The sequence below is a fragment of the Typopeltis vanoorti genome, chromosome 15 (assembly GCF_054136105.1).
Source record: "Typopeltis vanoorti isolate ZY-2024b chromosome 15, IOZ_Tvanoo_1.0, whole genome shotgun sequence".
NCBI lineage: Eukaryota > Metazoa > Arthropoda > Arachnida > Uropygi > Thelyphonidae > Typopeltis > Typopeltis vanoorti.
In genome coordinates, this window is record NC_143563.1 from 81,073,252 (window position 1) to 81,090,486 (window position 17,235).

Consider the following 17,235-nt stretch of genomic DNA (forward strand, 5'->3'; position numbering starts at 1 on the left):
GGAACTGGCAATGCCTCTGACCAGGCTCTTTAAGTCTCAGCTCTGGTAGAGTTCCAAGGAAGTGGAAAGAGGGCAAAATAATTCCCTAGAAGAAGAGAGGTTCTAAGACTGCTGAAGCAAATTACAGACCAATCAGTATCTCAGAAGTGATGGCAAAAGTACTAAAAAATTGGTCAAAAAGAGAATTCAAGATTGGGTGGATAAGACTCTATGAGGAACAACATGGCTTTGTGAAGGAGCAGTCATGCCTTTGTAATTTACTAACTTTTTATGCTAGAATAACAACTGAATTGGATGGAGGAAATGGCTACATGATAATTCTGCTGGATTTCGCAGCAGCAGCAGCAACATTTGACCAAATACCACATGGAACTGTTATGCAAATTAGAACAAATTGGGATGAATATGACACTGGTTAAGTGGATAAGAGGATGACATGACTGCTGAACAGATATCAGAAAGTGGTATGTATAGGAGCAGAATCCAGATGAAAGGGGATGACTAGTGGTGTGCTGCTAGGTTCAGTGCTGGGACTATTGCTGTTTAATTTGTACATTAATGAAATTAATGTACAAATTAAAGTAATAGTTAATCAAGGTGATGTGGAGAGCTTGCAAGATGATTTCAATAGGCTGTCAGTATGGGCGAAACATAATGGGTGTCAGTTTAATGTGGGGAAATGTAAAGTTATGCATTTTGGATAAACAGATTACAAGCAGTGTATCACATTGATGACACTGTACTCCAGGAAGCAGATGAAACTAGAGATTTAGGGGTGGTTGGTAGACAGAGAGTTGAAGTTTAGATTGCATATCGAAAAACATATTGGCAATTGAAAACACACTAAGTTAGGAAGTTGTTATTCCTCTTTATAAGGCCTTGATATGTTCACATCTGGATCTGCTCAAGTCTGGTCTCTTGGGGATGAGGAAGTTTCGAGAGGATGATATAAAGCTTTGACCAGATATGAGAACAGAGATCCAGATGTGGTCTGATCAAAGCTTTATACAATGGGACCAGCACACTTTCTCTCACAGTCAATGTTTTCCTCAACATTGGCCACAATTCTCTGAGATGTCTTCATAGCCTTTGCGATATATCCTCAGAATGTCAAATCTCTGTCCACAATCATCCCAAGATTTCTTGCTTCCTCTACTTCTTCCAGTATAAATTCACCAAGCAAGTATGAAGCATCCATCTGTGGATCCCAAATTTTAAAACCATATTTAGTTTTAAAACCTTATTTATTCAAATTCTCTTGAAGAGCCAAAACATCAGCACTATTACTAATAACACTCCCAATCTTCACATCATCTGCAAACAACTGAACACCTTATAGTCCTATGACAATATGACATGGAGATTGAACAGCAATAGTCCTAGCACTGAGCTCTGTAGAACTCCACTTGTAACCTTCCTATTCCCTGATACTGCTCTCCCATATACAACTCTGATATCTATCAGAGAGCCAATCACTAATCTTATATAATGCAACTTAAAAATCAATTTGTCATGTGGCACCCTGTCAAATGCCTTGGAAAAATCCAAAAAAACGATAGCGCATGCCTTATCCTCATCCACAGCTCTTGTTACTCTATTGTAAAAGGTAATCAGATTACTAAAACAAGAGTGCCCTTTAACAAATGTATGCTGGCCTGCATAAATAATATCACCCTCATCTACCTAATTCTGTATACGAGTTCTTAACTCCAGAAGAAATGCAAACGGGCCTATGTAATGGTACTACCGTACCCTCCTTCCAATGAGGAAGTAGTACTCCTCCTTCCAAGGAAGGAGGAGGAGTACTATAGTACTCCTCCTTGCAATGAGGCAGGTTCTCTAAGAACCTGCCTCATTGCAAGACTTTCATTAAACAGTCAAATGAATGGCACAGTCAGTTCCATAGCACATTCTCTTAAAACACGTGGTGAAATTCCATCTAGTCCCCCCCCCGCCTTATTGACATACTCAGTATTCGGAATACATCCTCTTCATTCATTTCTAACACTTCACCAGTCACTATCCTTCTAGGAATAATGCCTATGGTACCAGGATGGAACACTCTAATAAAGTGATCATTAAATAGCTCAACTATATCATCTGCTTTGGTCACCCGATTCCCATCTGCATCCAGCAAGATAATCTGTCCATATTTCCTCCTACTTGCTAAATTTCTGGGCTAGCTTTCTTTTTGTATGTTATTCTAGCCATTACTACCATCAAATGTAACAAAATCTCTGAATTACAGGTGAAATGTATGACCATCAAATGACTGCACATAATTGTGAGTTTGAGTAGCAATATTAAGTGCCAAGGGATTTTTTTTTTAAATGGAATTTTTGTGCTACTTACTTAAGAATTTAAATCACGTGTTTGTTTTACTTTATAAATGTTTCTAAAAGTGCTGCATATATCTGTTTTATTATTTATTGTTATTTATGTGTTTATTATTTTATTTCTGGGAATGGAACTCCAATTGTTCTTATAGAAAATAATGTTTAAATATACAACCAATACTCAATCTGTCATAAGCGTTAGGGTCATCTATACTATGATATTGGGAAATTATAATTAGTATGAAATCTCTGTTCCTTACTATATGTGTGTGCGTGTGTGTACACACTGAGATTTTGGAAAATGTCTCAAAAAATAATGTTTATAATGGTCTTAAAAATCTCTAATATTTTGAATTTTAAGACCTTTTTGAAAGGTCCTTCCTTTTCAAGTTAAATATTTTCATACTACACAATAAAAAGTTTTAATGCTCTTCATTGAGATTTAAAACCAGATATTAATTTTTTCACTAAGAAAAGCAATACATTAAACTGAAAGGTTTGTCTGCATTAAAAACTTAATTACAGTATTTCTGCTTTCCAAGCAAGCATATGTCAATCAGCTGCTTTTTTCTATTTTTAAGTGGTATGCTTAAACAAACAAAATATATGTCCCTGAGGTCAATAACTTTATCTACAGTCAGCACTTAAAAATTTCTCATTGTTGTTTATGTAGATTTTTCTAAACAAAAAATAAATTTATACTCTTGTATTTATATTAAATGGGGAGAGAAAGAGGGAAAGAAGTTTGTCAAAAAGTGCACAAAAGGACTTCCATTTCTCAGTTTGGGAATATCCTCGTAAGAATTATGCTCGACATGCAATCAAATTAAATAAATGTCAAAAGTTACCAGTGCTTTTATACAAAATTTTGGCTTATGTATAAAAATGTGATACAATCAAATTTTTGATTACTGTGAACAAATTCTTGATTAATAAATTATTTGTGATTTAGCAAATTAAATTCTGATATTTAATGCCACCTTAAAAAGTTTTCTTAGAAATAAGAAAAGCATTACCTACTCTATAAAGTTATATACAGTAAAATTACAATTAACTGATGTGAAGAAGTCAAAAACTTCACATTATTTTTTCATAAATAAGTACACACAGAATGAGTCTAGGTTTTAGTCACTGATCTAGTATGAACAAACATTAATGTGCACCTGATATAGCATCAAGCAGAACAACAAATTCCAACACTTGCTTATTCAGTATAATTCAGACATTTTTTATTTATAACGACTGGATTTAACATGCATATATTCCTTGTTTGACCTTATAATATTGGATAGCATACATATCTGCATTATGTTTTTCTTCTGTTTTTATATATTTGCTATCATTTTCCATATGTGACCACCCCACCATAGTATCATTTACATCAGTTAATTGTGAACTTACCATATCTAATTTCTCTTACTGTCATGTAATGATAATTATCCATTACTAGTATGCTGTTCTAGCCAGTCTGCTACAGCAGCTTGAACATTCATTTTCCAGTTGATATTGGCACGAATTCTCTCAAGACTTTGTTGCAATGACTGCATTCCAGATCCTACTTCCACACTGCTAAAGAAGGATTTTACCTACAAATTTTTGAAAAACAGAAGAACACTGAATTAAGAAAACAGTTTTGAACTAGTAAAAAATAAGTTAAAGAAAAAATCCTAAGCTAAAACCAAACCTATATCGATACCTAGATTTTAGTTTGAGATTTGCATATGTTTTAAGTTTCCTGCCAGCAATTCATCAATACAAGGTGACAACTAATATGAAATTGCTATGTTATAGACAAATGGTCAACAACTCCTAATTTCACTTTTCTGTTATTTTTAATGTTCCTTCTAATGAATCAATTTTACAATGACAAAACAGTTAAGTTTTTTATATGTTATATGCACTGGAAAATATGACTAAAAATTTAAGTTTCACACTACTGAATAACAATGTTTAGCATTGAAAAAGAGATTTTTAAAAATAGGTAAAATGTTTGCATACTAAAAATTACTGGTATACAGCAAAGGAGCTTCTGACAAAGAAACATCATGAATAATATTATGATATGGTAAATAGTATCACATTCTAAAAATGAACTATATTAAAATAATTTATAAATTATAATAAACATCTGCAATTAAGCAGAATGCTCAGAAGTGTAGTAAAAGTTTGTCAACTATATATATATATATATATATATATATATATATATATATATATATATATTAGGATTACCAAGTAATTTTATAAGCTTGGTTATTTAACTCCTAATCCCAAGTAAGCAAACAATTAAGTTTGCGCCTGAAACAAAGTTCAAGTCTAAAGATGGTACAACACCAGGGCAACTCATTGTAAAGGTCGATAAAGCTCTGATCACTATTCTTAGTATTTTCCCATAATGTAAAGCACATCTCACTAAAAGATGTATACTGCAATACATTATGGGTGGGGTCACTACCCAGACCGGTTTCAACCTTTTTTGAATGTAAAAGTGAAACAGGCTCTAAAAATAAGACTATCCCGAAAGATCACCCAACTCTGCGTTGTTCTACTCAATGACAGGCTCACCCCGTCACCAAGAAGAACTTCTCAGTATTGGCTCTACCCAGTGACAGGCTCATCCCACCACCAAGCAGAGCCATAATCTCAACAGTGGCCCCACTCAGAGACAGGCAAAAACCTATCCCCAAGCAGAGCCTCATGGAGCCCCCACCGGTTTCAACCTTTTTTGAGGTCTCCTCAGTGAGTAGCTAGACCCGAAATACCAAAGTTTTAGTAATACAGAGCCTTATCAACTTTACCTATACAAGTTGCTGCAAGGTATTTTTATTTTTAATAAGAATCTCTGGAGGAGATACAGATGTAATTAATTTTTTAACTTGGGGATACTGTATATTAAGGTCACCAAGTAATTTTATAAGCTTGGTTATTTAACTCCTAATCCCAAGTAAGCAAACAATTAAGTTTGCGCCTGAAACATAGTTCAAGTCTTATGAACTTGAAATATTCAAGCAAAAGTTGTGTGTGTGTGTATATATATATACACAACTATTGCTTGAATTACTCAGTTAATTTTTTTTTTTTTTTTTTTTTTTTGAGTTAGATCATATTCCAAGCCACCAATAAAGAATGCATTTCTCAGATTCATATCTTTTCCCAGTTTACCTAGCTAGATAATGAAAATTAATCTGTGCAAGCTCCAAAGGCAGAAAAACATTGTTATTTTTGAAGTCTTAAATTATTATTAGATATGATTCCAGAGTGTCCAAAGGTTAATCAAACGAGAGATATTTTAGTCACTCACACTTAAACCTATCAAATCTCTTTTAGTATATTTGCCAAAAATGCACTTGTGACATTTAATGGTAGCTCATCCACAAATTCCTGGTCATCAGTCTCTGGATCTTTTCACCTGGTTCCTCAGAATCTAGGCAACCATATCTACATTGAGTGATTCAGAGATGTAGTCTTATCAAAGCTCTTCAACAAGAGTTATCTGATGTAATGACTTAGTAATGTGGTTCCTTAACTTTAATTCACTGCCCACTATAACCCCCCCCCCCAGTCTCTAGCTTAAATGACTACTTGAGGTAAATTCTCATTAATATGCTTCTATAACTAAGCAAATACACGTAATAATCACAGTAATAAGTAAATATTTCATCTTAAGTATCGAAGGACATCGTCAGTACAGTTAATTCAAACAATACTAGGAATAACATACAGGGCACATGATTACAATGGAATCCCAATAAGCGTGCAGTAGCGTGTTATAGAATTAAATTAAAATATATCTTGAGGAGAAAAAAAATAGATAACATATATAAAAAATTATTATTTTACACAATTTTGTATGACAATTTTCCATACTTTAGGAATAGCAAGAATGTCATTATGGTTTAGATTTGGTCTGTGAAGTAGGGCTTCAGCACTTTCTTTATATAAACGTTCATGTTTATATGAAGATCTATGTAGAAGTTTGACCTTTTTCCAACTCCATGTTGTGCAAGGCCAGATTTCTGCAGTTTGATAAGACGGATATGGTCTTGATGTTCCAAAATGCGTTTACGAACAAATCTACCCACCTGTCCATAGTAAGACAATTTACAGGGGCATGGAACCTCGTACATGCCAGGTAGCATCAGAGGTGAGAGTTTGTCTTTAGGAGAAGGTAACAAGTTATAGATCTGGTTGATTGGTTTGTAGGTAGTAGAAAATTTGTATTTCTTCATAATTTTTGAAAGACGTTCGGAGATGCCTTTGACATAAGGTATGGAAATCCTACTGGCTTGTTCTTGTCTAGGTTGATGTGTGGGGAAGTGCTGATGATTTTTTGAGTTGTTTTAAGATTGTATCCATTTAGTATTGCTGTATTTGTATACCCTACTGAAGTGAACACTTAACAATGCAGTTACTTCCAGAGGATCTCTCATTTTCCTGCCATCCACATTCACTAAAAATATTCTTTCATGGTCATCTCTTTCATTTACTTTCTACATAATGATAAAATTCTGTTGGATTTCATTTGGCGTGTTCATATTCTTCTTTTTCATCATCAAATTTGGCATTCCTCACCAATGCCATCACTCTCCTAGCCTTGTCATCCCTCCTTTTTATATCAGATACACAGTTTTAAAATGTTTGTTATTTATATACAGCTTTTGCTTTAAAGTGTTATTCATTCATTTAACTTCCATGCAATTTATTCTCCTGACTCTGGAGATGCAATCAGACATTGCATCCTTCAGGCAATGAAGGATGCAATGCAAAGGATCCTTTGACTGTTTCCCATGTTCTGCTGATTTTTACACCATGTAATTTCTCATGCCAAGGTCTTACTTAAAGCTGCCTTTTCTGTTTATTAACAATCATCAGCTTTATAATTCCACATATGTCCCTTCTTGGTCAGAGCTCTCATGTGCATTGTCACTTCCCAAGTCAAGATTGCATTGATTATTATCACCAAATGGAGGTATCAGTGAAGATAAAGATATTCTAGATGTTTGGAGTTTGGACTTTGAAAGACTGCTAAATGAAACAATGTCAACATGGTGTTAGAAAACTCTCAACAGGAATATATATCCATATCTGAAGTAGAAAAAGTCATCAATAACCTGAAATGTGGAAAGGTAGCTGGACTAGATGAAATTCGACCAGAAATGCTCAAATATGGAGGTATACAAGTTTTACAAAATCAGCCATAAAAAGACCAAAACTATGAAAATAAGCAGACACATTGAAAACCTCAACTGCATCCTGATTGCTAAACCTATAGAACAAGTAAAACATTTCTGCTATTTAAGTGCAATTTTTAGTGAAGATGAAAAATTAAATACGGAAATAACAGAATTAGTAAAGCTGGTATTGTAGGAATTCAGCTGAATATATTTATATGGAATAAGAAAGAAATTAGTCAAAACACTAAATTAGCTGTATACAAGACAGTGTTCAAATCAATTTTAACTTCTGAACCTGGCAGCTGGGTTAGAAATAAAATACTTGATCAGAAGACTGGAGACCTCTGATATAAGACTTCTGAGAAAGTTTAGTGGAGTGAACAGATTGTATCAAGACAGTATCATATTAAAAATGAGGATATTAGATAAGAACCTACCATTGTTAGCATTCAGGAATGTGTTAATAGAACTAATATCAGGTGGTATGGTCACTTAAACAGAATGGAGAGGAAAGCTTAGCAAAGTGTTCTTTGCCAGGTTCATAAGAAAAAGACTAAGATGTGGATGCATTGATACAGTAAAAAGTGCCTTAAAAGACAGAAATATAAGCTCTTATAAGATCCTATATACCCTCTGAGGGTATCGGAAATTTGATGATGATAACTTTTTTTGGATGCTGAGGTGGCAATGGTTCTAATGTGTTTATATACCAAGGATCTTGATGTTGAGGAATGTAGCGTACTGTTATTGGCAAAATTGTATACTGGAACGGTGGTCAATTGGAGCAGGTCATTGATGTATAAAAGATGGTTGGTCAGTGTGAGGACAGAACCTTGCTAGACTTCAGCATTAGTTGCACAGCTGGATGATAAGGAATGGTCCACCATCACGTGCAACATGCATTCAGTGAGACAACTGGCAACCTACTTGCAGAAGTTACAGGACAGACCAAATGATGGAAGCTTACTTACGTCCTTGTGCCAGACCTAATCAAAACCACTTGGGATTTGCCAAACTTTTCCATGGCACTTATCCTGAAGTCCTAGGTGAGGGGATCTTCTGTTCAGCATTGGTGGAATCCATACTGGTGGCTGCTTATTAGTTGAGTACTTTCAAGGTAGCACAGGAGTTGGGTGTTAGTTTTCTCTCATTACTTTTGAGAGGACTAAGGTGAGAGAGATTGGGAGATGGGTTGGACATGGGCTAATTTCAGGATGAAGGGTAGATGCCAGTGGAGTAAGAGAACATAAAAAGGCTATGTAGAATAGGAGTCAACTCTGTGGCGTGGGATAAAGAAGATCACTATTGTGTATTGATACAGATCAGAATAATCTGAAGAGGACCATGAACTGCACAGACATAAATCTTATGGATACAAAGAAGACTGTAATTATGGATAACTTAAATTGTGGGATGCTGAATGGAAAGGGGAAAAAGCATCCAAGTCAAGAGGAAAGTAATTTAATGTTTTAAATATTTCCATTAATCATCTCTTGACAGTCCAAGTTTCTCTTCCTCCTTCATTCCTACTGCTGCTGTACTCCAGAACATCTTTCTCTCCCATGTGTTTCCCAAGGAATACAATGCACAGGCTTTCAAATCTGATGTGAAAAAGTTCTTCCTTTCCCAAATCTCTTCCAATCTATGCACTAATGTGCTCTATAGGTTGACCACCTACCTCTTGTGTATGAGCCCAATGTATTAAAAAAAAAAAACCTTTACTCCACTGTATGTATTACTCATACTGCTATCTACTATTGGAGATGGATATAAATCTCACATATTAGTTATTAATTACTTTCATAGAGCCTCTATAGTTCAATTGGTATAGACAAAGCCGTTTAGTCAGAAAGACCTGGGTTCAATTCCTGTCTAAGTCATGAGGAATCTTTATCTGGTCTTTTTCGACTGAAGATGAGTGAGCCAGTCTCATATGGAGGTAGAGGGTTTTTCCACCCGAAAGCTCAGGTTTTTATCCCTCAGAATAGGCAAACTGTCCCCATTAACACACATGGATCTACAGTCATAAAAAATATATATACTTAATCCATTATTAGGAAGACTCAACCTGCTCTTCCAAAGGGATGGGAGGAAACCCTATATGAATATTATTATTATTATAGAGCCTATCATCTTAAATATTCTTCTACAAACAAGTTGTACATCTCTTGAATAGAATAGTTAGCATTCCTCAATTTTTTTTTAAAACCAGTAAGTCTACTATAGAATGGAAAATTAATCACCCAAGAAATTCATGGTTTATAATAATTTTTATAACAATTATACCTCATTATAGTCAAATGATGTGCTGAAATGAGAAACTGTTTCCGATATTATCATATCCATTGAAAATGATCCTTTTCCAAACCTAAAAAAAAAAAAAAAAAGAATTTTAAATATATATTAAATATATAAATACATGAGATTTTCTAAAAGTAGATATGATGTTTTGAACTATGCATATAAGTCTTGGTAATTTTAGTATGGACTGTAATAGGCATTAGGTACCTGGGTAGACAGATACATCTAGCCAGTATTGCTATTGATAATGAGAAATAAGCATGAACAGAAGAATGAATGGAACTAACTTTTTTTTTTGTGATATCTAAGAGAAGGCACAACAGAAATATAGATGATATAAAATTATGAACTGATTTTCTAAGAAAGGTATAATCGTTTATTTAATAAACTTAAAATTACAAAAAAACAAAATATCGACATTTATTATCCAATAACATTTTGGTATAAAGAACTTGCTAGGAACTTTCCATATTCTTTTTTCTTTTCAGGACTACATCTTTAACTTCTTTTATTAATCATGAAATTTTTATTTTTCTCTACTTGTAGATGACTTTACCACATGCCTCCTTAGCTGAATGAGTCAATATTTCCTTCAGATTTTGCTAATGGGACTGCAAAGTATGGATCTTGTTTTCCAACCTTCATATTTGATTCAATAATATATATACAGTTGAGTTTATAATTCACTTGTAAAAGTTGTTCAACTTGAATTGTTTTTAAAACTTTCCTATATATTTTTTCTCTTCAATATGATATTCATTGTTATCTTGTTAAAACTAAGTGATAATTACTTCCAGGTTTAAATCCCCTGTGTACTCTTGTATTCTGAGCCAGTATTAAGATATCATTATCAATAATAATAGTCAAATAAGACTTTCCTTTTTTTCTTGTGTATTCTGTCCATGTGAATATGAGTACATCTGTATGTATGTGGAAACATGATTAATAATAATGAGTCTGTCCTGAACAGAAATCCATCAGTCACAATTACTATTGGTTTTGCCCTTTTCTCCAAACTTTTGTATAAGTGCTGAGAATCATTTTCAAACTTGCTATTTAGATTTCTAACAAGAAGACTGGGTTTTCCAATTTCTTTATGTCAGATGCCTTCTCTTCACCAAATTTTTTTCTGGGAGAACTTTCTATGGGACCACAGGCACAAATAAGATTCATTGTCCACTTCTCCATTTTGAAATTTGCCCACAAAGCTCTACTTGAAATCGCCTGTAATCAAGGTTTATTTTCATGTTTAGTACTGTATGCTATCATCACTATGCTTTCCTTTACCGATCACTATTGTCCTAATATAACATTTTGTATTTATTATTTAGTAAGATCTCAACTGTCTATCTTCATCTCAGTAACACTAATTATGTTCATGTAGTACTTCTCTAATTTTTCTGACAGTCTGACTTATTTTTTGTTAATACTTATTGTGTTGATGGTGCCTATCTTGAATTCCTAACAGTGTGTTTGTTCTAGTAGTTGACTTTCACAGTTTGCATTGGTTCCCTGACAAAAACAGATGGAGCTTGGTTTAACAAGACGAATACTACCATGTTTGTTTCTGGTTTAGGCCAATACAGAAAACAAAATCTTAAATTGTCAGTCCATTCTCATTTGTTCAGTATCCAATGAATAATTACTAATGAGGTGGACCACATGAAGGTGAAGATTAGACATTGAGCCAAACTCTTACTCAGTTTTAGGCGTTCCTCAAAGGTTATGTGGAGGTCTCTTTGAAGTTATCTAGCTTTAATCCAAAAGTGATTTCTGCTCTGAAGATGCAGTGTGGATGTGGAGGCAGTCTGGTGAACGTTTGTTACCACAGTGTGTTGCATCCACAGTGAAGTTTGGTGGTGGAGGAGTAATGTTGTGGGTGCATTCTGCTGGTTTGGAGTGGGACCACTGGTTGTTGTCCATGGTTCCATGAAGGCAGCTCAGAACCTTGATATTCTGGATAATCAGGTGCTGCCCAAACTATGGAGTTTTTATGGAACAGACCCATGTTACTATCAAGACAACAATGTCCCATGCCACAAAGCTGCAGCTGTTATGGAACAGTATGAAGAGATGGGCATGACTGGGCCTGGCCTGCTCGGAGTCTTGACCTCAATCCCATTGAATACCTGTGGGACAAATTGGAGCGATGAATGAGTTCCAGAGTAGCACATCCATCCTTGATCTGTCACTGAACTCAGTGCTGCTTTGATGGAGCAATGGAGACAAATTCTACCTGTCTGCCTCATATTGGCAAAAGAGAACCCATATGAGTGCCCTCTCCAGTCATGTTCTTTTCTCCGCTAACTCCAATCTAGAAGAGCGCCAACACCAGATAGACTGGAACCTTACGACCACTATCCATAAATGCAGTGATGAACTAGAGAGAGGCATATCTTAGAATCAAAAGAAATAGTTCTGGACTCATCACACATGAACAATAATCTAAGCTACAGCTTGCCTGACTCTCACAGCGCAACGATTCAATTCTGGCACTCTTGAGTCAGTAGCCACTCACGTATGCCTCACGCTAGACCTGCCACGTGGACATCAGTTCAAATTTGACTGTTAATATTCCCAATTTGTTTTATATGAGAAGTCCATCTTTTTTAACTTATTTTTACCAGTTCTTTTGTAGTTATTTACACACCTGAAGAAGTCGGTGTTCTGACGAAACTAGTGTTTCATTAAAGTTTTTATCATACTTTTCTCAGTGTTCCTAGTCAGTATAATTATTATTTTTTAAAATGTCTACAAGCCGAGTGAATAGAAGCTATAATATATATATATACACACACACACACACACACACACACACACACACACACACACACACACACACACACACACACACACACACACACACACACCAGATACCCGCAGTGATTCTGTTCAATTGCAGTCAATCAAAAAAAAAAAAAAAAAAAAAATCAGTGATCATTTCCTAGAATGTTATTAACTGCATGTATGTTTACTACACATATACAGAAAATTATTCATATTTTATTCATTTTTAACTTTTTATTTTTTTCCATCTGATCAACACACGAAAGGCCACAAGACCTATAGCACATTAGTGCCATGTGTGAGCAAGAGGAATAGAAGAAAGGAGGAATCTGTTCACATTTTGCTTGAACAGTTAAGGATTGTAATCTTAGGGAAAGGCAGAGTAGCAGAGACTGGTCCAAAGGGAAGAAATAGATGGAATGAAAGAGGAGACAATGAAGTTGGTTTAGCGAGTTTCAAGATGGACTGTAAAAGGGGGCTGGTTAGCAGTGGCTATTGTTTTAATGATTTTGAAAGAGAGTGGAGAAATAATAGTGGCCAATGCAGTAGAGCACTGTCCATGAAAGTATCTATAGAAAAGGCACAGGGCAGAAACTGAATGTCTGTGAGAGAGAGATTAAAGTAGGCATGTGGGAATATGGGCAATTAATTGCCTTCTTCTTCTTCTGGAGAGAATCGAGCAATCTTAGAAAGGATTTTGGTGCTCCACCTCAAATATGTGATCAATATTCCATGGCTTAGCAGATTTGGGCATTAAATAGAGTTAACAGCTGTGAAGTAGTGTCTTGTGCAAAAAAAGTACACCAAGTTTTTTTTGGCAGCTGAAGAAGCTATAGTTGAAATGTGGTTGTGCCAGGGAAGATCAGAGGTGCAGATCAGTCTGAGTATAGAAATCTGATTGCGTTTGGATATCTCAGTATTTCTGAAGTTAGGGGGAGGGATGTGAGCTCTTTCTTGCAAGAGATCAGATAGGACTGAGTTTTGGTGCCATTGAAGTTTATGAGGTTGTCATTGCCCCACTGGGATACAGCTAGGAGACCTGAGTTCAGGTGACTGGTCATAGTAGATCTTGAGCATTACAAGGTTTGTCGAATGAAAAGAATGAATGGAGTGAACTGTCATTGGCGAAGCAAAGGATATGACTGGGAGTCTGAGTGAGCAGGCCATTTATATACAAGAGGAAGAGAGTGGGTAAAAGAACAGAACCCTGGGATACTCCTGCATTGGTGGGGAAATCTGAGGAGAGTAAACTGTCCACCATAACATGTAGTGAGCGATGAGCGAAAAAGTTGGCAATCCAGTTACAGAGTGAGGAAGGCAGACCATAGAACGGCAGTTTGCTACGTAAGCCTGATCAAATGCCTTTGAAATGTTGAGTGTAACCATGTGAGTTTTGCCAAAGTTTTCCATGGCTTGAGTCCAGAAGTGGATGGTGAAAGTAAGATCAGCTGTAGATCACAACTAGCACAATCCATACTGCTCGCCACTGATTAATTGGTATGACTCTAGGTGGTTCAAGAGTTGGTTTTTGATGGCATTCTCCATAATTTTAGAGAGAACAGAATAAGAACAATTGGACAGTAGTTCATTGGTTGACTTTTATCACTTTTCTTTGGGATGGGCTGGATGTGGACTGGCTGCTTCCATAGATGCCGGTTGAATAGGATAGACTGAAGAAGCGAGACGTTAGTTTTGGGGCAAATTTTTTAACACAATAAGTGGGATACCATCTGGACAAGATGCCTTGTTTGTGTTCAGGTTATTGAGGATTCTTTTGTTTTCTTTTTGTCGGAAGACTATGGGTGACATGAGCCATTCTTGATAGTGGAGGAGGAAACTTTTCCTAGATCATCAGTGCAGGAATCTGAAGAGAAGAGTGATGCCAATAAGTTGGCCTTGATGAGGTAACTACAGTACCATCCAGATATGAGTGGTGGAAATCTGGGTGGGCAGAAGTTGTGCCCAGTGGCCTTGGCAAGGGACCAGAAGGAATGACTGCCATTCCTTCTGGTCTTTCCTTTGGACAGGAGGTGAGTTTGCAGCATTAGGCCCTTTCAAAGTCTGACTTGGACTTGGTGATGATTCTTTTACTATGGTCACGAGCTGCAGTGTAGGCAGAGTGGGCAGCTGGAGTTTTGGTTTTGAGCATTCATGGTAAGCAGAGGTTTTTTTTTTTCTTTTACGGAATTAGCACACTTTTTTTGAGAACAAGGCTTGGGTGGTGGCTGAGAATTTGGAGTGGAATAAGGGATGAAAGCCTTCATTCCTGTGAGGATAATTTCTGTTATTCGGTCTATATTCTGCAATAGTCAGAACATGCGAAGGAGGAATATTAATCATGGAGGTCCTCCTAGTTGGCACCCTTGTAGTACCAAAGGACATAAAACTGGTCTATGAAGGTTGTTCTGTAGTAGAAGAGACTTGTATGAGGTTGTGGTCTGAGTAAACAAGAGGAGAATTGACAACCACAGTATACCAGGAAGGGGAGCTTGTTAGAAGGAGGTCAAGTTTGTTGATGGAGATTGTCAGGTATTCTGGTAAGAAGATTGATGATCTGAGATAGGTCACTGCTGATGTCAAACACCTCAGCATTCCTGCCTGCTTGGTGGGTGAAACTGGAAAAGAGGAACCAATATGAGTTTTGGACATTAAGTCCCCAAAAAGGATGACCTCACTATTGGGATATTTTGACTGCAGAAAGTCAAGCTATAGAGAGATAGTTGAAGAGGTCAGAGTGGCTGGAGTTTGGAGAGAGGGCATATGAAGAGGGCAGGTTTATTTGGTAGAGAAATTTTGAGAAAAAGCAGATCAGATCAAACGGTGGGAATTCAAGGATGTGCAGTCCCTGGCATGGTATGTCAGTCCTGATGAATGTACAAGTGCTGCCCTTGTGGCAGAAAGAGTAATTTGTAATTTGTATAATGCGTAATTTGGGCAGGTGAGGTGGACAGTGGCTGTTGAGGTTGCCAGTTGGGGGTGCACATCGTTTATATTGCTGTTTAGACCACAGCTGTTGATGAAGTGGAAGTATTTATTTATTTTTTTTTTTTGGTAGGAAATGGTTGCATTTTTGATGTTTTTTGTGGGTGGATTTCTTCCCCCCCCCTCCGAGTTTTTTTTTTAAACTATTTTTTGTGAGAGAATTTTTGAGAGCCACAGTAAAATCACAATTTTACTGTGGCTCTCAAATTTTTGTGAGAAAGAGATAAAGAGGAAGTGGGGTATGCAGTGAGAGATGACAGACTTGCAAACGTACCATCCACACACAGAGAGAGAGAACGTGGTCTCCTATCCATACATGGCCTGGATATGAAACCAAGGGACAAGTCATTCTTTTGACTTCACACTGGATGTGTCAACTTAAAAGTTGATCTTTATCAACAAGTTAATGAGTTGACTACCAGCTTTTGACACCGAGACTAAAACATAATTTAGCATTTTTTAAAGTGATTAATTTTTAAATCAATTAATCAGCATTTTTACAATTTGTTTTGACCAATCATTCTTTTTAATCATTCTAGTGAAAATGACCCACTAGCCTATGCCACATGCACAGTTGCAAAGTACAGAACATAGCATGAAGGTTGATTTCACTTTAAGACTCTCTGATGTGAAGTTAACTGATTTCATTACACCATGCAGGAATCTGTAGATTTCCATAACTAATGAAGGTACATTTCTTTCTCTAGTAATACAAGCAGTTTGACAACAACAAAAAAAAATAATAATAATAAATAATAAAAAAATTGGCACGCTCCTGTTTGCCAACATTAGATTAAAATCTGAATAAAAACAAAAATATAATTTCTCATGAAGTACAATAAACTACTTCTATGTAAATTTCTCTACATCTATTTCAAAAGATGACAATCCAAAAGATGAGAATACAACTAGTGTACAATGTATTTTATATGATATATGTAGTAATTAGAAACATCACTTCTATTTTTTTTTTGTGGCCTACAGTTATGAGTCCTATGAAGAAAGTACAGTGTCATCATTACTGCAAACTATTTTCCAGAGTTGTACCATGAGGAGGCAGTCTACTTTTCTGACCTTCCAAGACATCTGTGGTCTACATTTAATCAGATCAGGACATGGGAGATGCAAAGAGATGGTTCAAATATGGAAATGGACTGGACTGGACTGACTCTCTATACTGTGCCATTAATAATGGCTGCATGTTCTCTTATCCTAGAGCTTATATGGACTTCTTGGATGTTAAACCTGAATCTTTATTGTGAATTCAGAATCTGTTAAATGACGTCTTTTCTGTTTTATGTAAGTTACTTTCTGCTTGTCCATCATTTGTTAAATAAATAAAATGGAAACATGGAAATTCTTATGAATAGTTTATAAGACTTACATGTCTAAAAGTTTTGGCCAATTACTCCGGATAAATCTCCAAGTTAACAGACGTCCTACTGGATTACGAGCTGCAACAGCAACAACAAGTGTTGTATCTTGAGGACGAATTTTATCCTTATCAAGTGAGTAATTTAAATATCTAAAAAATAAAACAAATTTCAATAAGCATTATTCATTTTTTGTTTACACATACACACAAGTGAAATCATAATATAGTGTCATTATATATATGTGTGTGTGTGTATCTAAGTATTAAGACTTCCTTCTTC

The 17,235-nt window shown here is 35.8% G+C and overlaps 1 protein-coding gene and 1 long non-coding RNA gene across 7 annotated transcripts in view; one reads left to right on the forward strand and one right to left on the reverse strand.

Moving 5' to 3' along the window:
* Nucleotides 1–16,931, forward strand: part of LOC150098927 (uncharacterized) — a 197,831-nt gene extending 180,900 nt beyond the window's left edge. For 2 of the 5 annotated variants that reach the window (XR_016549539.1, XR_016549536.1), the window contains exon 4: nucleotides 16,565–16,931. This is a non-coding gene — a long non-coding RNA (uncharacterized LOC150098927). Of the gene's footprint in view, nucleotides 1–10,357; nucleotides 10,430–16,119; nucleotides 16,270–16,564 lie in introns of all 5 variants that reach the window. The other 3 variants (XR_016549537.1, XR_016549538.1, XR_016549540.1) reach the window with 3 other exon arrangements.
* LOC150098929 (glutamyl aminopeptidase-like) overlaps nucleotides 1–17,235 on the reverse strand; it is a 354,155-nt gene that overhangs the window by 18,960 nt on the left and 317,960 nt on the right. For both annotated transcript variants that reach the window (XM_090405705.1, XM_090405704.1), the window contains exons 16-18: nucleotides 16,965–17,105; nucleotides 9,797–9,878; nucleotides 3,738–3,922 (exon numbers count right to left, since the gene is read on the reverse strand). In XM_090405705.1, coding sequence (XP_090261831.1) covers nucleotides 3,773–3,922; nucleotides 9,797–9,878; nucleotides 16,965–17,105 — 373 coding nt within the window. In that variant the 3' untranslated portion in view covers nucleotides 3,738–3,772. The remainder of the gene's footprint in view (nucleotides 1–3,737; nucleotides 3,923–9,796; nucleotides 9,879–16,964; nucleotides 17,106–17,235) is intronic.